This window comes from Carcharhinus amblyrhynchos, chromosome 34, assembly GCF_965287045.1.
Source record: "Carcharhinus amblyrhynchos chromosome 34, sCarAmb.v2.hapA, whole genome shotgun sequence".
NCBI classification, from domain to species: Eukaryota; Metazoa; Chordata; class Chondrichthyes; order Carcharhiniformes; family Carcharhinidae; genus Carcharhinus; species Carcharhinus amblyrhynchos.
The window spans coordinates 4722203-4745708 of record NC_137357.1 but is presented as its reverse complement, the minus strand read 5'-3'; the positions used below and the strand labels follow the sequence as shown (position 1 = coordinate 4745708).

Sequence of the window (23506 nt, the reverse complement as noted above, 5' to 3'; positions counted from 1 at the left end):
GCTCCCTGGCGCCGTGAGGCAGCAGTGCTAACCACTGTGCCAACATGCCACTCTGTTGCAGACATTCCGTGTCCTCTGCACACTTTGCTATGCCTCATCTCAGTGTCATCCGCGAATTTTGACACACTACACTCGGTCCCCGAATCCAAATCACCCCGTGTAAATTGCAAACAATTGCGGTCCCAACACTGACCCCTGAGGCACACCACTCATCACTGATCGCCAACCAAGGGAAGTAGAAATGAAATTCGGGAAATAGTAAAGGCAAAGAACAAACGATTGCATTTTTTGCTATCAGAACATGGAACTTGTTTTTATTGCAATCGGCTGGATTTGAATGACTTTCCTGCATTTGGACTTGTCCAAGGTGCGGGGGTCAGACTGACTCCTGCTTACGTTAACACATGTGAACATGATAACATGTCAAAGCACGCTGCCATTCCACGGAGCTGTATTATTTATTTGCTTTCTTTCAAAGTGTTAAACCTCTGCAGTAAACCTCACTGCCGTTCATTACACTTAAAGCAGCATCATGCATCACAGTCTCAAAAAATTATTACAAGTTAGCCACTGATCCCCTGGCTTGGGCTCGACAGTTCTGTGGCTCCTCGGCAACTTTCAATTCTAGGAACACCAAATCGTTGCCCCATTTCTACTGGCCCTTTTGTGGGGTGGTGAGAAGGGTGCGGGGTTGAAAATCTCACCTCCTGTCTACTTAACTTCACACTCATCAGTATGACGGAGATATAGGCCGGAATTTTACCCGCCTGCCACAGAAATTGAACAGGCAAGGGGCGAACGATGGGAAGGTCTGTTCATCTCGGGTGGGGTATTTTGGCTTCAGGATGAGCGAGGCTGCAAAATCCAGCCCATGAAGTTTATTTATTAGTGTCGCAAATGGGCTGACATTAACACTGGAATGCAGTTTCTGGGAAAATCCCCTACTCACCACACTCCAGCAACTGTTCGGGGACACTGAGGGAGAATTTACCATGGCCAATGCACCTAACCAGCACATCTTGGGACACTAAGGGGCAATTTAACATGGCCAGTTCACTTAACTTGCACATCTTTGGACACTAAGGGGCAATTTAGCTTGGCCAATTCACCTAACCTGCACATCTTTGGATACTAAGGGTCAATTTAGCATGGCCAATCCACCTAACCCACACGTCTTTCTGACTGTGGGAGGAAACCGGAACACCTAGAGGAAACCCATGCAGACACGGGGAGAATATGCAGACTCCACACAGACAGTGACCCAAGCCAGGAATCGAACCTGGGTCCCTGGTGCTGTGAGGCGGCACTGCTAGCCAATGTGTCACCGTGCCGCCCCACACAGCATGGGGGTGGGGTTGGGGGAAAGGTGTCAATAAATGAAATTGTGGTAAAAAAGCAATGGGTTTGACCAGGTAACTGACACGTGACAATTGGATGGCGTGCGGTGTCATTGTGGCACGTCATTATCTGGACATAGCCAGTCCTAATAAGCCTTTGAACAAGGTTATCCTCTCTCTCTACAGTGTGTAATTCTCTTGAGAAGCTATTTTTCAAGTGAACCTTTGTGTTATTCAGTGGGGAAGCTGTCAATGCTGGTGTGGGGGCAGGGGTTAGGGTATCTCTTTCATTTTACCCACCTTGAGACACCTTCTACATTGAAGGTATGTTGCTATTGTATTTGTGCTAACCTTGTCCTTCAGGACGAGAGAGAGAGAGAGAGAGGACTTCCTCCAGCGTAGAACAGTTCCTGCTTCTCTATTCAGCAATCCTTATTTTGCACGTAAAATTCACCTTGCAAATACTGTTTGGAAGAAAATAACAACAAGAATTCTGGCACAGTTGCAAATAACTCTCAGTGATAGGAACATAGAAACCTAGAAGCGGGAGGAGGCCATTCGGCCCCTCGAGCCTGCTCCGCCATTCATTTTGATCATGGCTGATCATCAAATTCAATATCCTGATCCCCCCTTCCCCCACTATCCCTCGATCCCTTTAACCCCAAGAGCGAAATCTAATTTCTTCTCGAAGTCGCACATCGTTTTGGCCTCAACTACTTTCTGTGGGAGTGAATTCCACACATTCACCACCCTCTGGGTGAAGACATTTCTCCTCACCTCAGTCCAAAAAGGTTTACCCCTTATCCTCAAACTATCATTATATTCCCTACAGTGCAGAAGGAGGCCATTCAGCCCATTGAATCTGCACAATCCCTCCCAGGACCTATCTCCATAACCCCACTCATTTACATTAGCTAGTCCCTCCTGAACTAAGGGGCAATTTAGCACGGCCAATCCCCCTGACCTGCACATCTTTGGACACTGAGGGGCAATTTAGCATGGCCAATCCACCTAACCTGCACATCTTTGGACACTAAGGGGCAATTTAGCATGGCCAATCCACCTAACCTACACATCTTTGGACACTGAGGGGCAATTTGGCATGGCCAATCCACCTAACCTACACATCTTTGGACACTGAGGGGCAATTTAGCATGGCCAATCCACCTAACCTGCACATCTTTGGACACTAAGGGACAATTTAGCATGGCCAATCCACCTCACCTGCACATCTTTGGATACTAAGGGGCAATTTAGCACGGCCAATCCACCTAACCTACACATCTTTGGACACCCAGGGGCAATTTAGCATGGCCAATCCCCCTAACCTGCACATCTTTGGACAGTGGGAGGAAACTGGAGCACCCAGAGGAAACCCCACGCAGACATGGGGAGTATGTGCAGACTCCGCACAGATGGTGACCTGAGCCTGGAATCGAACCCGGGTCCCTGGCGCTGTGAAGCAGCAGTGCTGACCACTCTGCCACCGTGCCGCCCTATGACCCCCTAGTTCTGGACTCCCCCCACCATCGGGGACATTCTTTCTGAATCCATCCTGCCTAACCCTGTTAGAATTTTATAAGTTTCTATGAAATCTCACTGAGAGTGTGAAATTATACATGGGACTATTTAGTTACAAATAAAACACATCCAAGGATGAATATCAATCATTGATTACATTGGAAAGGTTGTATCTAGCATTGTAATAATCCTGACTGTCTCCTGTAAGCTGTGTAAAGATGGTGTTTAGAAACGTTACTCTAATTTTCTCCCCTTGGGGTTGAGGGATTTGGAAATGGGAAGGGTCAGCAAGTTGAATGAATTTGAAAAAAAGGACTAAATCTTGCTGGGCCTCTTTCCTGGTTTTTCCTCATCCTAGGATTTCTCCTTCTTTGAGGTCGCCGTGGCTTTCCCTCCTGTGCTTTTTCTGAATTCGGCGGCAGAGGAGGACTTTGTCTCGGACAGGATGGAGTTCAGGAACGCGGAGGTGCCACCATCTATAGTGTTCAGTCGCGTCTCCTCACCCTCCAGCAATTTCCTTCAACAGAAAACATCAGGTTTAGAATCCATCTGGTACAAATCCACTCAGATCGCTCTGCATGTTCTGAATCTATTTCAAGGCAAAATCTACTCTAACGCACATGGATACACAAAATAGGAGACATTCAGCCCCTCGGATCTGTTCCTGTTATATATTTCAGTGGTTGCAGATTGCTTTAAGAGCAGATTACACAATTTAATGGCGATGTCATTAGGGTGTTGCACTGTTGAGTTTCAGTTTGTACTCCATGCAGGCCAGAACTCCAAGAATAAATCTGTTGCTGTTTGAATCGACATGTGCAAACCATGTCTTTTTATTTTGTTTAATCATTGGTGGCATAGTGGTTAGCACTGCTGCCTCAAAGCGCCAGGGACCTGGGTTCGATTCTGGCCCTGGGTGACAGTGTCTGTGTTGAGTTTGCACATTGTCTCCATGGGTTTCCTCCGGGTGCTCCGGTTTCTGCCCACAGCCCTGGTTAGACGGATTGGTCATGCTAAATTTCCCCTTAGTGTCCAGAGATGTGTAGGTTAGGTGGATTGGCCATGCTAAATTGTCCCTTAGTGTCCAAAGATGTGCAGGTTAGGTGGATTGGTCATGTTAAATTGTCCCTTAGTGTCCAAAGATGTGCGGGTTAGGTGGATTGGTCATGCTAAATTGTCCCTTAATGTCCAAAGATGTGCAGGTTAGGTGGATTGGCCATGCTAAATTGCCCCTTAGTGTCCAAAGATGTGCAGGTTAGGTGGATTGGCCATGCTAAATTGTCCCTTAGTGTCCAAAGATGTGTAGGTTAGGTGGATTGGCCACGCTAAATTGTCCCTTAGTGTCCAAAGATGTGCAGGTTAGGTGGATTGGCCATGCTAAATTGTCCCTTAGTGTCCAAAGATGTGCAGGTTAGGTGGATTGGCCATGCTAAATTGTCCCTTAGTGTCCAGAGATGTGCAGGTTAGGTGGATTGGCAGGGTAAAAATGTGGGGTTATGGGGTTGGGCTTGGGGAAGATGCTGTGTCAGAGAGTTGGTGCAGACTCAATGGGCTGAATGGCCTGTCTGTACTGCCGGGATTCTAAGATAAAGGTTTAAAAAATATTAAACAAAAAATGTAAAAATAAAATAGAAGATAGACTTTTTAGAATAAGTCGAAAACTCCAGTCAGAGTAAAAAGTTGCAAACAAACTCAACCATCAGTCTATCAATAGCTGTGCTGATACATACTGCACTATTCCAATAAACATCGTCAAAATCAAACCCTACTAAGCAGATTTAGCTGGTCAAATTTGGTAGGCCGCACGGTGACGGAGTGGTTAGCGCTGCAAGGACCCGGATTTGCTTTCTGGTTTGAGTCATTGTCTGTGCAGAGTCTGCACATTCTCCCCATGTCTGCGTGGGTTTCCTCCAGGAGCTCCAGTTTCCTCCCACAGCCCGAAAGATGCGCTGGTTAGGTGCACTGACCATGGCAAATTAGTATCCAAAGATGGGCACATTAAGAAGTCTCACAATACCAGGTTAAAGTCCAACAGGTTAATTTGGTAGCAGGAGCTTTGGGAGCGCTGCTTCTTCATTGGGTGAGTGACTCACACTATGATTCTGTGTTGCCCATCAACACTGCAATGAAGTTACTCTGAAAATCCCCTAGTCACCACACTCTGGCACCTGTTCAGGTTACACTGAGGAAGAATTTAGCCCCTAACCAGCATGTCTTTTGGACTGTGGGAGGAAACCGGCGCACCCGGAGGAAACCCACGCAGACACGGCGAGAATGTGCAGACTCTGCACAGACAGTGACCCGAGCCAGGAATCGAACCTGTGCCCCTGGCGCTGTGAGGCAGCCGTGCTCATCCACAGTGCCACCCGGTGCCATCTGAAATCGAATCAATTTCAATAAAATAAGTAAAGGAGAACCTGTACGCAGCGATTTCTATATCCAGGGCCATCTTGACGTTGAGCAGGTCCTGATACTCTCTCAGGTGTCGAGACATCTCATTCTTGGTGGAGCCCAGGGCGCTCTCGAGCTGGTTAATGGTTTCCTGTGGAGGTCAAAGGTGGCAGAGTTAGGCCGGGGCTGGATAATGTGGACCTGTCATAACGGACTGGAGAACAATCACGCAGAATATCGCCTGTGTGCTCAGCACAAAGCTTGGCCGCGGGGGGGGCAAGTGAGGCACTTTGATTCAAAACAGGAGGAGGCCTCGAGTGCACCTCGGGTTTAGCGAAGGAATGGGTAAGAAGGGGCCTAAACTTATTACCTCCCATCACACTGACTCACCTCATCGTTACACCGTACAATGTTGTGTGATGGGAGTTTAAGTTTCATTTATTAATCACAAGTTAGGCTTACATTAACACTGCAATGAAGTTACTGTGAAAACCCCCTGGTCTTCACACTCCTGTTTGGGTTACACTGAGGGAGAATTTCGCAGCTAACCAGCGTGTCTTACGGGACCGTGGGAGGGAAACCGGAGCACCCGGAGGAAACCCACGCAGACGCGGGGAGAATGTGCAAACTCCACACAGACAGTGACCCGAGCTGGGAATCGAACCAGGGTCCCTGGAACTGTGAGGCAGCAGTGCTAACCACCGTGCCACCATGTCTCATTAGTCTAGTTTCCAGGGATGAAGCTGAGGCAACAAGTGAATATTGGGCTTATCCTTACAAGACAGAGTGCCGAGGATGGAAGCACACCGGTGTTCTGGGGACACTGCCACATTTGCCCCACTTGAGACGTTTGTGCCAGCTGTGGAAAGGACTGCCACTCCCTGATTTGGTGGCACAGTGGGTTAGCACTGCTGCCTCACAGCGCCAGGGACCTGGCTTCAATTCCTGGTTTGGGTCACTGTCTGTGCGGAGCCTGCACGTCCTCCCCGTCTGCGTGGGTTTCCTCCAAGTGCTCCTGTTTTCTCTCACACTCCAAAGATGTGCAGGTTAGGTGGATTGGCCATGCTAAATTGTCCCTTAGTGTCCAAAGATGTGTAGGTTAGGTGGATTGGCCATGCTAAATTGTCCCTTAGTGTCCAAAGATGTGCAGGTTAGGTGGATTGGCCGTGCTAAATTGTCCCTTAGTGTCCAAAGATGTGCAGGTTAGGTGGATTGGCCATGCTAAATTGTCCCTTAGTGTCCAGCGATGTGTAGGTTAGGTGGATTGGCCATGCTAAATTGCCCCTTAGTGTCCAAAGATGTGCAGGTTAGGTGGATTGGCCATGCTAAATTGTCCCTTAGTGTCCAAAGATGTGCAGGTTAGGTGGATTGGCCATGCTAAATTGTCCCTTAGTGTCCAAAGATGTGTAGGTTAGGTGGATTGGCCATGCTAAATTGTCCCTTAGTGTCCAAAGATGTGCAGGTTAGGTGGATTGGCCATGCTAAATTGTCCCTTAGTGTCCAAAGATGTGCAGGTTAGGTGGATTGGCCATGCTAAATTGTCCCTTAGTGTCCAAAGATGTGCAGGTTAGGTGGATTGGCCATGCTAAATTGTCCCTTAGTGTCCAGCGATGTGTAGGTTAGGTGGATTGGCCATGCTAAATTGCCCCTTAGTGTCCAAAGATGTGCAGGTTAGGTGGATTGGCCATGCTAAATTGTCCCTTAGTGTCCAAAGATGTGCAGGTTAGGTGGATTGGCCATGCTAAATTGTCCCTTAGTGTCCAAAGATGTGCAGGTTAGGTGGATTGGCCATGTTAAATTGTTCCTTCGTGTCCAAAGATGTGTAGGTTAGGTGGATTGGCCATGCTAAATTGTTCCTTCGTGTCCAAAGGTGTGCAGGTTAGGTGGATTGGCCAAGCTAAATTGTCCCTTAGTGTCCAAAGATGTGCAGGTTAGGTGGATTGGCCATGCTAAATTGTCCCTTAGTGTCCAAAGATGTGCAGGTTAGGTGGATTGGTCATGCTAAATTGTCCCTTAGTGTCCAAAGATGTGTAGGTTAGGTGGATTGGCCGTGCTAAATTGTCCCTTAGTGTCCAAAGATGTGCAGGTTAGGTGGATTGGCCATGCTAAATTGTCCCTTAGTGTCCAGCGATGTGTAGGTTAGGTGGATTGGCCATGCTAAATTGCCCCTTAGTGTCCAAAGATGTGCAGGTTAGGTGGATTGGCCATGCTAAATTGTCCCTTAGTGTCCAAAGATGTGCAGGTTAGGTGGATTGGCCATGCTAAATTGTCCCTTAGTGTCCAAAGATGTGTAGGTTAGGTGGATTGGCCATGCTAAATTGTCCCTTAGTGTCCAAAGATGTGCAGGTTAGGTGGATTGGCCATGCTAAATTGTCCCTTAGTGTCCAAAGATGTGCAGGTTAGGTGGATTGGCCATGCTAAATTGTCCCTTAGTGTCCAAAGATGTGCAGGTTAGGTGGATTGGCCATGCTAAATTGTCCCTTAGTGTCCAGCGATGTGTAGGTTAGGTGGATTGGCCATGCTAAATTGCCCCTTAGTGTCCAAAGATGTGCAGGTTAGGTGGATTGGCCATGCTAAATTGTCCCTTAGTGTCCAAAGATGTGCAGGTTAGGTGGATTGGCCATGCTAAATTGTCCCTTAGTGTCCAAAGATGTGCAGGTTAGGTGGATTGGCCATGTTAAATTGTTCCTTCGTGTCCAAAGATGTGTAGGTTAGGTGGATTGGCCATGCTAAATTGTTCCTTCGTGTCCAAAGGTGTGCAGGTTAGGTGGATTGGCCAAGCTAAATTGTCCCTTAGTGTCCAAAGATGTGCAGGTTAGGTGGATTGGCCATGCTAAATTGTCCCTTAGTGTCCAAAGATGTGCAGGTTAGGTGGATTGGTCATGCTAAATTGTCCCTTAGTGTCCAAAGATGTGTAGGTTAGGTGGATTGGCCATACTAAATTGCCCCTTAGTGTCCAAAGATGTGCAAGTTAGGTGGATTGGCCATGCTAAATTGCCCCTTAGTGTCCAAAGATGTGTAGGTTAGGTGGATTGGCCATACTAAATTGCCCCTTAGTGTCCAAAGATGTGCGGGTTAGGTGGATTGGCCATGCTAAATTGCTCCTTAGTGTCCAAAGATGTGCAGGTTAGGGGGATTGGCCATGCTAAATTGCCCCTTAGTGTCCAAAGATGTGCAGGTTAGGTGGATTGGCCATGCTAAATTGTTCCTTCGTGTCCAAAGATGTGTAGGTTAGGTGGATTGGCCATGCTAAATTGCCCCTTAGTGTCCAAAGATGTGCAGGTTAGGGGGATTGGCCATGCTGAATTGCCCCTTAGTGTCCAAAGATGTGTAGGTTAGGTGGATTGGCCATGCTAAATTGCCCCTTAGTGTCCAAAGATGTGTGGGTTAGGTGGATTGGCCATGCTAAATTGCCCCTTAGTGTCCAAAGACGTGTAGGTTAGGGGGATTGGCCATGTTAAATGCATGGGGTTATAGGGATATGTGCTGGGTGGGGTGCTCTGCCAGCGATCTCACTGGCCCTGTGCACCAGTTGAGTCGAGTAGGCTCATTCCCCACACGTGCTGCCGATTTTCCTCCCACCCACTGATTACCTGCAGGTTGCCGGTCTCCGCGCTGTGCCTGTCTTCCATCTCCTGCATCTGCCTCTCCAGGGACTCATTGGTGCCTCTGACAGTCTCGATCTCGATGGTCAGCACCTGTAGCTGGCGGCGATACTCGGATGCCTCCTCCTTGGCCGCCCGGGCTGCCTCGCTTCCCCGTGCCGCGCTCTCGGATAAATCGGCAAATTTGGACTTGTACCACTCTTCAGCCGTCTGCTGGTTCTTGGCCGCGATGTCTTCGTACTGGGACCGGACCTCCTTCAGAGCGGTGGACAGGTTCGGCTTGCTGACGTCCATCTCCACGGTTACCTTGCCAAAGAAAAATTCCAGCAAGGGGCAATTTACTACACGTCTTTGGACACTAAGGGGCAATTTAGCATGGCCAATCCACCTAACCCACACATCTTTGGACACTAAGGGGCAATTTAGTATGGCCAATCCACCTAACCTGCACATCTTTGGACACTAAGGGGCAATTTAGTATGGCCAATCCACCCTAACCTACACATCTTTGGACACTAAGGGACAATTTAGCATGGCCAATCCACCTAACCCGCACATCTTTGGGACACTAAGGGACAATTTAGCATGGCCAATCACCCTAACCCACACATCTTTGGACACTAAGGGACAATTTAGCATGGCCAATCCACCTAACCCGCACATCTTTGGGACACTAAGGGACAATTTAGCATGGCCAATCCCCCAAACCTGCACATCTTTGGACACTAAGGGACAATTTAGCATGGCCAATCCCCCTAACCCACACATCTTTGGACACTAAGGGACAATTTAGCATGGCCAATCCACCTAACCTACACATCTTTGGACACTAAGGGACAATTTAGCATGGCCAATCCACCTAACCCACACATCTTTGGACACTAAGGGACAATTTAGCATGGCCAATCCACCTAACCTGCGCATCTTTGGACACTAAGGGACAATTTAGCATGGCCAATCCACCTAACCCACACATCTTTGGACACTAAGGGACAATTTAGCATGGCCAATCCACCTAACCCACACATCTTTGGACACTAAGGGACAATTTAGCATGGTCAATCCACCTAACCTACACATCTCTGGAGTGAGGCAGGAAACCCACAGACACAGGGAGAACATGCAGACTCTACGCAGCGACACAAGCTGGGAATTGAACCCAGGTCCCTGGCACTGCGAGGTCGCAGGGTTAACCACTGAGCCACCACACTGCCGCTTGAATACATTCAATGTTTTGGAATCAACTACTTCCTTAGCAGGGAAAGAGGATTGTTTAACTGACAGAGTGGAGGTAAATGGGAGTTTTTCTGGTTGGCGATCAGTGACGAGTGGTGTGCCTCAGGGATCAGTGTTGGGACTGCAATTGTTTACAACTTACATAGATGATTTGGAGTTGAGGGCCAAGTGTAGTGTGTCAAAATTCACAGTGACACGAAGATGAGTGGCAGAGCAAAGTGTGCAGAGGACACTGAAATTCTACCACAGGATACTGAGCGGTTATTGATATTGATACTGCCTTGCAGCACCAGGGACCTGGGTTCGATTCCTGGCTTGGGTCACTGACTGTATGGCGTCTGTTATTATTATGTGTCACATCTGTTAGTATACAGTGAAAAGTATGCACGCTATACAGATACAACATACCATTCATAGAGAAGGAAACGCGGGAGTGTAGAATGTAGTGTTACAGTCATAGCTGGCGTGCAGAGCAAGTTCTCCCCGTGTCTGCGTGTGTTTCCTCTGGGTGCTCCGGTTTCCTCCCACACCAAAAGTGGTTAGGTGCTAAATTCTCCCTCAGTGTAACCCGAACAGGCGCCGGAGTGTGGCAACCAGGGGATTTTCACAGTAACTTCATTGCAGTATTAATGTCAGCCTACTTGTGACACAAATAGTCAATGAGTCAGATAGTATAAGTGAGTGGGTGAGGGTCTGGCAGATGGGAGTATAATGTTGGTAAATGTGAGGTCATCATTTTGATGGGAATAACAGCAAAATGGACTATTATTTAAATGGTAAAAAAATGCAGCATGCTGCTGTGCAGAGGGACCTGGGTGTCCTTGTGCAGGAATCACAAGGAGTTGGTTTGCGGGTGCAGCAGGTAATGAAGAAGGCAAATGGAATTTTGTCCTTCATTGCGAGAGGGATGGAGTTTAAAAACAGGGAGGTTATGTTGCAGCTGTATAAGGTGCTGGTGAGGCCACACCTGGAGTACTGTGTACAGTTTTGGTCTCCTTACTTGAGAAAGGATATACTGGCACCGGAGGGGGTGCGGAGGAGATTCACTAGGTTGATTCTGGAGTTGAGAGGGTTGGCTTAATAGGAGAAACTGAGTCGACTGGGGCTATACTCATTGGAATTCAGAAGAATTCTTGATGAATAATTATCAGACAATTTTTACTACTTATTGTCCTTGTGAATTATATCACATTGCTGCAATCAATACTGTAATGGGATTAAAATCAGTGACAGGTATGCTCGTTAACTCGTAAGATTCTGTCCTCCTTATCAAGCACAATTTTATGTGGCAAAGTCATTCTGGATTGGTAAAAAATATTGGAATGAAAATCTGAAAAATTGCAGATTTGTCCCAGAGGAAGAGGCAGGGAGTGAAGGAAGGTATTCAGCTCACTGCCACTGCTTCAGCGTTCAGCTACCCCGCTGTGATTCATTTGAAAATGACAGAGTCTTTATAAATCAGAGAGTTGGTGCAGAAACAGAGGATCGCAGAATTACCGCAGTCCCCTTGCAGAGAGCTCAGGGAAATCGGGCAGAGATGCAATCTGTCTCCTGGCAAAATTCACTCAATAAGAACTCATGTTTTGGGGACCATGTTAATATTTGATTAGTTGAAAGACACACACACACATACACTCACACACATACACTCAAACACACACACACATACACTCACTCACACACATACATACACTCACACAGTCAAACACACACTCACACACACACTCACTCACACACACACACATACACTCACACACATACACTCACACACACACTCACACACACACACACATACACTCACTCACACACATACATACACATACACTCACACAGTCAAACACACACTCACACACTCACTCACACACACACACACACATACACTCACACAGTCAAACACACACTCACACACTCACTCACACACACACACATACACTCACACAGTCAAACACACACACACACACTCACTCACACACATACATACACTCACACAGTCAAACACACACTCACACACACACTCACTCACACACACATACACTCACACAGTCAAACACACACACACACTCACACACACATTCATACTCACACACACACACATTCATACTCACACACACACTCACAGGCATTCAGACACTCACACACACACTCACACCCACATACACACACATACTCATACACACATACACTCATACACACTCTCACTCACAGTCAAACACACACACTCACATACCCATACTCACACTCATACTCACACACAGACACTCATACACACTCTCACACACAAACACACACACACTCATATTCACACTCACATACACACTCACACACACAAACAAACACGCTTTCACACACTCACTCACACACACATGCTTGCATTTAATATAATTTATAATATGTACATATGTATGCATATTTTATCTTTATTTTATAAATTATATGTACATATATATTTCTGTGATATAAAAACGTATATCATATTATTTTTATTATTTATTCCTGGGACATGGGTGTCACTGGCTGGGTCAGCATCCCTCGTTGCCCGAGGGCAGTTGAGAGTCAACCACATTGCTGTGGCTCTGGAGTCACATGTAGGCCAGACTGGGGTAAGGACGGCAGATTTCCTTCCCTAAAGGGAACCAGATGGGTTTTTCCGACAATGGTTTCATGACCATCAGTAGATTCTTAATTCCAGATACTTTTTATTGAATTCGAATTGCACCATCTGTTGTGATGGATTTAAACCTGGGGCATTACTCTGGGTCTCTGGCTGAGAGACAATATATACAGACATTCATTGCATGCAGTATATCAGGACTGGTACATGCACGATAAACACACTGATTCCATGTGCACACATTATATATGCATATATATGCACTATACGCATGCACTATCTATGTACACATTTCAGCTATATGGACATTAGGTATACATACGTGGATGTGAGACCTGTGTACACTGATCTATTTAGTCAAGTAAATTTTATTTATTAGTCACAATTTAAGGCTTACATTAACACTGCAATGAAGTTACTGTGAAAATCCCCCAGTTGCCACACTCTGGTGCCTGTTCGGGTACACTGAGGGAGAATTTAGCACCTAACCAGCATGTCTTTCAGCCTGTGGGAGGAAACCCACGCAGACACTGTGAGAATGTGCACACTCCGCGCAGACAGTGACCCAAGCTGGGAATCGAACCTGGGTCTCTGGAACTGTGAGGCAGCAGTGCTAACTCACTATATTCACTGTATATATTGCCCATGTATACACCGACACACAGCCTTACCTGGGATGCCTGCAGCGCAGCCTGTAGTTCAGCCAGCTCCTCCTGGTGAATCTTCCTCAGGAAGGTGATCTGGTCCAGCAGGGAGTCGACCGTCCTCTCCTGCTGCAGCTTGGCCAGCCTGGCCTGCTGCACCTCCTCCCGATATCTCAGCAGGGTGCCCTGGGCCTCCTGGCGCTTGTTCACCTCCTGCTGGTGGCCGTGGCGGAGCTGCTGCAGACAGAGGACCAGCTGCTGGCAGTCCAGCTGCAGGCGCCGCTTGTCATGGGTCAGCCCCTCCAGGCGGGAGCGCAGGTCGCGAATCTCTTGGCCGTACAACTGGCTCAGGCGACAGGGCTCCGTCTGCTGCTGCTGCCTCAGCAAGCCCACCTCCGCCTCCAGCGCCCGCTTCTGCTGCTCCAGCAACCTCACCTTATCTATGTAGCCCACCAGCCGATCGTTCAGCCCCTGGAGCTGCTCCTTCTCGTTGGTCCTGATGATCTTGAACTCGTTGTTGATGGCGCTGCACTGGGACAGGTCGTAGCTGTCCCAACAGGGGGACGGGACATTTCTCTTGAGGGAGGATACAGGCTTTCCTCTGGGAGCAGAAAGCCTACCCCCAGAGCTCAGGTGAGCTCCCAAGCCCAGTGGGGTGTCTCCCAAGACCTTGTGGTAAGAACTGTGATAGCATTCAGTTGTATAACTCATCGCTGCTGCTGTTAGTTGTGGCAACTGCTACAGGTATTGTGGTTGTTATTCCAATTGCTCCAGTTATTGCGACTGTTACTCCAATTACTAGTTATTGTGACTGTTATTCCAATTGCTACAGTGACTGTGACTGTTAATCCAATTGCTACAGTTATTATGACTGTTATTCCAATTGCTACAGTTATTGCGACTGTTAATCCAACTGCTAGTTCCTGCGACTGTTAATCCAATTGCTACAGTTATTGCAACTGTTAATCCAATTGCTATAGTTATTGTGACTGTTAATCCAACTGCTACAGTTATTGCGACTGTTTATCCAACTGCTACAGTTATTGCGCCTGTTAATCCAAACCGCTACAGTTATTGTGCCTGTTAATCCAATTGCTACAGTTATTACAACTGTTATTCCAATTGCCAGTTATTGCAGCTGTTAATCTAATTGCTACAGTTATTGCGACTGTTATTCCAATTGCTACAGTTATTGTGACTGTTTTTCCAATTGCTATAGTTGTTGCAACTGCCTGTTATTGTAACTGTTTGCTGTTCCGATTGCCACACTTACTGCTCCTGCTGCAATTGCCACAGATATCGCTGCAGTGATTACTGTCTCTGCCCTTGCTTCTGCTACTGCTCTGGTTCTGCTGCTCTGCAGAGAATGAGCAGCTCTGCAGAGCCTGCCCCCTATCCCTCCCCCTTTTTATATCCCACACGTCTGGGATACACAGCCAATCTGAAGCCTCAAACACATCCCCCCTTCCCTCCCCTCTCCTCTGAATTCTCTCCCTGAAATCTCTTTCTAAGCTCACCAGCTGACTGAAGAACAGCTTCTTCCCTGCTGCCGCTAGGCATTTGAACAGACCTACTTCGCATTGAGCTGATCTTTCTCTGCACCCTAGCTGTGTCTGTGACACTACATTCTGCACCCTCTCCTTCCCTTCTCTATGAGCGGTATGCTTTGTCTAATAATTCCCTGCCTGAATTTTCCAAGTAATGCAGGATGGTTCTGAGGAATGGCTGGGATAATGTGTGTGAAAGTGTACAGATGGCCAGATGTTGAAGAGTTAAACACAGCAGTCTCAGTTCGAGCAAGAGCTGTGACAGATTCCAGCCAAAACATGTCCCGTCATTTCATCACATTAAGCTGGGGTGTCAGCAAGTGTTGACGGCATTTAATTGAAATCAATATCAGACAAACACAGCTTGCTTTCAGCAGCCCGGCTGCAAACACTTTGGCGATAAAGTGAGTGCGAGTATCACAAGACAGAGACAGATTAGAAACTGATTTACGGTTTCATTTATTAGTGTCACAAGTAAGGCTCACATTAACACTGCAGTGAAGTTACTGTGAAAATCCGCGAGTCGCCACATTCCTGTTCGGGTACACTGACAGAGAATTTAGCACCTAACCTACATGTCTTTTAACATGAAGGAGCAATTTAGCATGGCCAATCCACCTAACCTGCACATCTTTGCACACTAAGGGACAATTTAGCATGGCCAATCCACCTAACCTGCACATCTTTGGACACCAAGGGACAATTTAGCACGGCCAATCCACCTAACCTACACATCTTTGGACACTAAGGGACAATTTAGCATGGCCAATCCACCTAACCTGCACATCTTTGGACACTAAGGGACAATTTAGCATGGCCAATCCACCTAACCTGCACATCTTTGGACACTAAGGGACAATTTAGCATGGCCAATCCACCTAACCCACACATCTTTGGACACTAAGGGACAATTTAGCATGGCCAATCCACCTAACCTACACATCTTTGGACACTAAGGGACAATTTAGCATGGCCAATCCACCTAACCCACACATCTTTGGACACTAAGGGACAATTTAGCATGGCCAATCCACCTAACCTACACATCTTTGGACACTAAGGGACAATTTAGCATGGCCAATCCACCTAACCTGCACATCTTTGGACACCAAGGGACAATTTAGCATGGCCAATCCACCTAACCTACACATCTTTGGACACTAAGGGACAATTTAGCATGGCCAATCTACCTAACCTGCACATCTTTGGACACTAAGGGACAATTTAGCATGGCCAATCTACCTAACCTGCACATCTTTGGACACTAAGGGACAATTTAGCATGGCCAATCCACCTAACCCGCACATCTTTGGACACTAAGGGACAATTTAGCATGGCCAATCCACCTAACCTACACATCTTTGGACACTAAGGGGCAATTTACCATGGCCAATCCACCTAACCTACACATCTTTGGACACTAAGGGACAATTTAGTATGGCCAATCCACCTAACCTGCACATCTTTGGACACTAAGGGGCAATTTACCATGGCCAATCCACCTAACCTACACATCTTTGGACACTGAGGGACAATTTAGCATGGCCAATCCACCTAACCTGCACATCTTTGGACACTTAGGGACAATTTAGCATGGCTAATCCACCTAACCTGCACATCTTTGGACACTAAGGGGCAATTTAGCATGGCCAATCCCCCTAACCTGCACATCTTTGGACACTAACGGGCAATTTAGCATGGCCAATCCCCCTAACCTGCACATCTTTGGACACTAAGGGGCAATTTACCATGGCCAATCCACCTAACCTACACATCTTTGGACACTAAGGGACAATTTAGTATGGCCAATCCACCTAACCTGCACATCTTTGGACACTAAGGGGCAATTTAGCATGGCCAATCCCCCTAACCTGCACATCTTTGGACACTAAGGGACAATTTAGCATGGCCAATCCACCTAACCTACACATCTTTGGACACTAAGGGACAATTTAGCATGGCCAATCCACCTAACCTACACATCTTTGGACACTAAGGGACAATTTAGCATTGCTAATGTACCTAACCAGCACGTCTTTTGGACTGTGGGAGGAAATCGGAGGAAACCCAGGCAGACACGAGGAGAATGTGCAAACTCCACACAGACCTGAGCCGGGAATCGAACCCGAGTCCCTGGCTCTGTGAGGCAGCAGTGCTAACCACCGTGCCATCTGTGAACGCACACGTGTGCCGACCTACTCTGGCATTGCTCTGGGAGCTGGCACCCAGATTGTGATGTTTGGCTTACTCAGATGGGACTAGCTTGCTTTTTCTCCCTCCCAGGCAACTGGTTCACAAGATCCCCGGGTGAGATCAGTTACTGAATGGCGTTTTCTCTTTAGAAGACCAGAACTCTTGCCTCTGGGGGGGGGGAAAGCTTAAGTTGAGTGAAATATGAGCATGTTGCTGGCTCTTGAGAAAGGATATACTGGTACTGGAGAGGGTGCAGAGGAGATTCACTGGATTGATTCCGGAGCTGAGAGGGTTGAATTTCATAGAAACCCTACAGTGCAGAAAGAGGCCCTTCAGCCCATCGAGTCTGCACTGACCACAATCCTACCCAGGCCCTATCCCCACATCCCTACATATTTTACCCACTAATTGCCCCTTAGTTACTGAGATGCGTAGGTTAGCGGGTAAAATATGTAGGGGTAGGATTGTGGTCGGTGCAGACTCGATGGGCCAAATGGCCTCTTTCTGCACTGCAGGGTTGCTAAGATTCGAATCGCTCTAACCTATGCATCTCAGGGCACTAAGGGCCAATTTTAGCATGGCCAATCAACCTAACCTACACATCTTTGGAGCGTGGGAGGAAACCGGAGCAGCCGGAGGAAACCCACGCAGACACGGGGAGGATGTGCAAACTCCATACAGACAGTGACCCGAGCCGGGAATCGAACCCGGGTCCCTGGAGCCGTGAACATAAGAACATAAGAAATAGGAGCAGGAGTAGGCCATCCAGCCCTTCGAGCCTGCCCCGCCATTCAATAAGATCATGGCTGATCTGTCGTGGCTCAGTTCCACTTTCCCGCCCTCTCCCCATAACCCTTAATCCCCTCTCTTATCAAAAACCCATCAACCCGCGTCTTAAAAATATTTAGCGAGGCAGCCTCCACCACTTCAACAGGCAGAGAATTCCAGAGATTCACCACCCTTTGAGTGAAGAAGTTCCTCCTCAACTCCGTTCTAAACCGCCCCCCTTTTATCTTGAGGCTGTGCCCCCTAGTCCTATTGTCTTTTTTGAGCGGGAAGAGTCTTTCCACCTCTATCCTATCCATCCCATTCATCATCTTATACGTCTCAATGAGATCTCCTCTCATTCTTCTAAACTCTAACGAGTACAAGCCCAGTTTATTCAGCCTCTCCTCATAGCTCAACCCCCTCAACTCCGGTATCAGCCTAGTAAACCTCCTCTGCACTCCCTCCAAGGCCAAAATATCTTTGCGCAGGTGCGGCACCCAAAAATGCATACAGTACTCCAGTTGCGGCCTCACCAATGCCCTATACAGCTGCAGCAAGACTTCCCTACTTTTATATTCAATCCCCCTCGCTATGAAGGCCAGCATCCCATTCGCCTTCCTGACCACCTGCTGCACCTGCAAGCTGGGTTTTTGCGACTCATGCACAAGGACCCCGAGGTCCCTCTGCACCGTCGCCTGCTGCAGTTTTTCGCCTCGTAAGTAATAGTCCTTCCTACCATTCTTCCTACCAAAGTGGACCACCTCACACTTGCCAACATTAAATTCCATTTGCCATTTCCTGGCCCATTCGCCCAGCCTATCTAGATCCTTCTGCAGACTCTCCACACCCTCCGCACAATTTACCGTTCCACCAATCTTGGTGTCATCAGCAAATTTCGACACCATACACTCGGTTCCCTCCTCCAGATCATCTATATAAATGGTAAATAGCTGAGGCCCCAGCACCGACCCCTGGGGCACTCCACTAGTCACCATCCGCCAATCCGAATAGCACCCGTTGACCCCCACTCTCTGCCTCCTATTTGACAACCAATCTTCTATCCACGCTAACACCCTACCCCCAACTCCATGTCCCTCGACCTTCTGCAATAACTTCTTGTGAGGTACTTTGTTAAACGCTTTCTGAAAATCTAGAAAGACCACATCCACCGGCTCTCCTCTATCCACCGCCCTAGACACATCCTCATAGAACTCCAGTAAATTTGTCAGACACGACTTCCCTTTAATGAAACCGTGCTGCGTCTGCTCTATCAAGCAATTCCCCTCAAGATGCCTCGCAATTTCCTCCTTAATGAATTTCCTCCTGAAGCAGCAGTACGAACCACTGTGCTACCGTGCCACCGTTTTTGGTTTATGAGGAGAGACTGAGTAGACTGGGGCTATACTCATTGGAATTCAGAAGAATGAGGGGAGGTCTTATAGAAACATACAAGATTATAAAAGGAATAGATAAGATCGAAGCAGGGAAGTTGTTTCCACTGTCGGGTGAAACTAGAACTCGGGGGCATGGCCTCAAAATAAGGGGGAGCAGATTTAGGACTGAGTTGAGGAGGAACTTCTTCACCCAAAGGGTTGTGATTCTGTGGAATTCCCTGCCCAGTTGAGGCTCCCTCACTGAATGTTTTTAAGGCAACGATAGATAGATTTTTGAACAGTGAAGGAATTAAGGGTTATGGTGAGCGGGCGGGTAAGTGGAACTGAGTCCACAAAAAGATCAGCCATGATCTTACTGAATGGCGGAGCAGGCTCGAGGGGCCAGATGGCCGACTCCTGCTCCTAGTTCTGATGGTCTCTATCTCTCTCACAGAAAATGCTAAGGTCTGGGGGGGTATGGAGGGATGGGGTAGGGGGAAACGACTCAGCAGCTCCGGCAGCATCTGTGGAGGGCGAGAACAGAGTTAACGTTCCGAGTTGGTGCCTCTTCTTCAGAACTAAAGAGAGGGAGGAATGTATTGGATTACATACCGTTTTAAATTTACGCATTAGTGTCACAAGTTAGGCTTGCACATTAACACTGCAACGAAGTTAGTGCGAAAATCCCCGAGTCGCCACAATCCGGCACCTGTTTGGGTTACACTGAGGGAGAATTTAACACCGAACCAGCATGACTTTTGGAGCGTGGGAGGAAACCGGAGCACCCGGAGGAAACCCACGCAGACACGAGGAGAATGTGCAAACTCCACACAGACAGTGACCTGAGCCGGGAATCGAACCCAGGTCCCTGGCGCTGTGAGACAGCAGTGCTAACCACTGTGCCACCGTGAGAAAGTCCGTGGGTGCTGGGAGAGACGGCAACAAAAAAAATGTGGCAAAAACTGAGGAACAAGTGACAGATGCCCCAGTGGGGCGAGAGGGGAAGGGACTGGGGGCTAGAAATATTTGGGATATGTAAAAGCAAATGGAGGAGGGGAAAGGTCGGAGTGTAAAGGCGTTGAACTCAGTGTCGAGTCCTTTCCTGCAGGTTCTGTACGTACGGGGTGAATATTACTGAGTGCAGCAGAGTTCCACTTCACTGCAGTCCCCACACTGACACATGGGCCAGCACTAGCAAGCTGATAAGAGGGTGAGAACTCTTATAGCCACAAGCCATAACTGCTGGGGTGGATGTTTGAACAAGGTGACCTCATCAGCAATTAATCATGAGAATCGGAGGACAGCACGGGGTCACTGTGGCCTCACAGCACTAGGAACTCTGAGTGTCTAAAGATGTGCAGGTTAGGTGGATTGGCCATGCTAAATTGCCCCTTAGTGTCAGGTGATTAGCAGGGTAAATGCAGGGTAGTGGGGGTAGTTACAGGGGCAGACCCTAGGTGGGATTGTTGTCGTACAGACTCAATGGGCCAAAGGGCCTTTTCTACGCTGTGTGACTCTATGACATGAATACAGTGGCTACCAGAGCAGGTCAGAGTCTGGGAATCCTGCGGTGAGTAACTCACCTCCTGACACTCCCCCAAAGCCTGTCCCCCATCCACAAGGCACAAGTCAGGAGTGTGATGGAATACTCCCCACTTGCCTGGATGGGTGCAGCTCCAACAACACTCAAGAAGCTCGACACCATCCAGGACAAAACAACCCCACTTGATTGGCCCCCCATCCACAAACATTCACTCCCTCCACCACCGACACTCAGTGTGTACCATCTACAAGATGCACTGCAGCGATCCACCAAAGATCCTTAGACAACGGGGGTGATTCTCCCAGCCTGTTGTGCTGCTAGTGCGGAGACCGTGTAGCGAGCTTCCTGCAGGCTACCATGGCTTCTGCAAGTCTCCCGACGCTGGAATCCCAGCATCTGATTAAAATATTTAAATTAGAATTTAAATCTGATTCGCGGGCCCAGGGCTGAAGTCTCCGGAACCGCGGGCCTTTCCTCCTCCCAACAGGAATGTTTCATTCCAGTGAGGATTACAACAGCTCCCCATTAGCGGGGAGCTGGCATCCTGACCCCACTGGTGTGAAGGAGGCACCCCCAGGAGATTGGGGGCAAGAGGGGTGATCCCTGGCCATTGCCAGCCCAGCAGTGCCAGCCTGGCACCCTGGCACTGCCATGGGGCAAAGCAACAATGCCCAAGGGTTCACCTTGGCACTGCACACCATGCACCAGGCAGTGCCAAGGGTCAGGGCCAGAGGGCGCATGCACAATGGCCCACTCAGCGCAATGTGCAGCCTCTCCAGCAGGAATAGGCACTGATTTGCAGCCTGAATGACACCAGGGCATTCTGCAGTGCACAGAATACAGGAGATTCATTTTGAAAATCCCGCTGAATAAAGCAGCGCGATTTACTCCAGTTTTCCGGTGAATCTGGTACTTATTTTTGGAGAGAATCCGATCCAACCACACAAACAGAATATGCTCTTTGTCAATTAGCAGCCAACACTGCCATCTGGTGGCCACAGCCATTTTAACAAGAACAAGAGAGCACGAAAGGCAGAGAGTGAAATTCTATCTGGAAATAGTTTGAATGAGATCAATGGCAAAACAAGAATAACAAAAACAAACAGAAGTGAACAAATATACAATATTTTTCCTGTTTTTCTTATTCAGCTGATCTGATCCTAATATGGACAGAATAAGAAAGATATCCTGTGTCCCTGGAACTCGAACTCGACTAAGTTCACATCCTTTGCAAGAGTTGCGAGGAATCTAAGTGCTATGCAATTGTGGGGAGATCTTCTACACCCTCCCGAGAGGTCAGTGTCTCAGTTTAATACCTCATCCAACAGATGGCATCTCTGGCAGTGCAGCACTCCCTCAGTACTGACCCTCTCACTGTGCAGCACCCCCTCAGTACTGACCCTCTGACAGTGCAGCACTCTCTCAGTACTGACCCTCTGACAGTGCAGCACCCCCTCAGTACTGGCCCTCTGACAGTGCATCGCTCCTTCAGCACTGACCCTCTGACAGTGCAGCACTCCCTCAGTACTGACCCTCTGACAGTGCAGCGCTCCCTCAGCACTGACCCTCTGACAGTGCAGCACCCCCTCAGTACTGGCCCTCTGACAGTGCAGCGCTCCCTCAGCACTGACCCTCTGACAGTGCAGCACCCCCTCAGTACTGGCCCTCTGACAGTGCAGCGCTCCCTCAGCGCTGACCCTCTGACAGTGCGGCACTCCCTCAGCACTGACCCTCTGACAGTGCGGCACTCCCTCAGCACTGACCCTCTGACAGTGCGGCGCTCCCTCAGCACTGACCCTCTGACAGTGCGGCACTCCCTCAGCACTGACCCTCTGACAGTGCGGCACTCCCTCAGTACTGACCCTCTGACAGTGCGGTGCTCCCTCAGTACTGACCCTCTGACAGTGCGGTGCTCCCTCAGTACTGACCCTCTGACAGGGCGGCACTCCCTCAGCACTGACCCTCTGACAGTGCGGCACTCCCTCAGCACTGACCCTCTGACAGGGCGGCGCTCCCTCAGCGCTGACCCTCTGACAGTGCGGCGCTCCCTCAGTACTGACCCTCTGACAGTGCGGCACTCCCTCAGTACTGACCCTCTGACAGTGCGGCGCTCCCTCAGTACTGACCCTCTGACAGTGCGGTGCTCCCTCAGTACTGACCCTCTGACAGGGCGGCACTCCCTCAGCACTGACCCTCTGACAGTGCGGCACTCCCTCAGCACTGACCCTCTGACAGTGCGGCACTCCCTCAGTACTGACCCTCTGACAGTGCGGCGCTCCCTCAGCACTGACCCTCTGACAGTGCGGCGCTCCCTCAGCACTGACCCTCTGACAGTGCGGTGCTCCCTCAGTACTGACCCTCTGACAGGGCGGCGCTCCCTCAGTACTGACCCTCTGACAGTGCGGCACTCCCTCAGCACTGACCCTCTGACAGTGCGGCACTCCCTCAGCACTGACCCTCTGACAGGGCGGCACTCCCTCAGCACTGACCGTCTGACAGTGCGGCACTCCCTCAGCACTGACCCTCTGACAGTGCGGCACTCCCTCAGCACTGACCCTCTGACAGGGCGGCACTCACTCAGCACTGACCCTCTGACAGGGCGGCGCTCCCTCAGCGCTGACCCTCTGACAGTGCAAGAGATAAATAATTATTACTTAGAACAGCCGCAGTGAAACATTGTGAATATTTGAGGCTCAGTGTATAAAATTGCGTTAACCCCGAATAATTAGTAGGTCGA

The 23506-nt window shown here is 48.8% G+C and overlaps 1 protein-coding gene across 1 annotated transcript; it reads right to left on the bottom strand.

The window, feature by feature from the left end:
- Window positions 1-332: 332 nt before the first annotated feature.
- Window positions 333-14594, bottom strand: LOC145361286 (low molecular weight neuronal intermediate filament-like). The gene is made up of 4 exons (XM_080216930.1): window positions 13373-14594; window positions 8843-9160; window positions 5276-5400; window positions 333-3375 (listed from the first exon to the last, which is right to left on the bottom strand). The coding sequence occupies exons 1-4, from the start codon at window positions 14054-14056 to the stop codon at window positions 3213-3215; spliced, it is 1290 nt and encodes a 429-aa protein (XP_080073056.1). The 5' UTR covers window positions 14057-14594; the 3' UTR covers window positions 333-3212.
- Between the last annotated feature and the right edge of the window lie 8912 nt (window positions 14595-23506).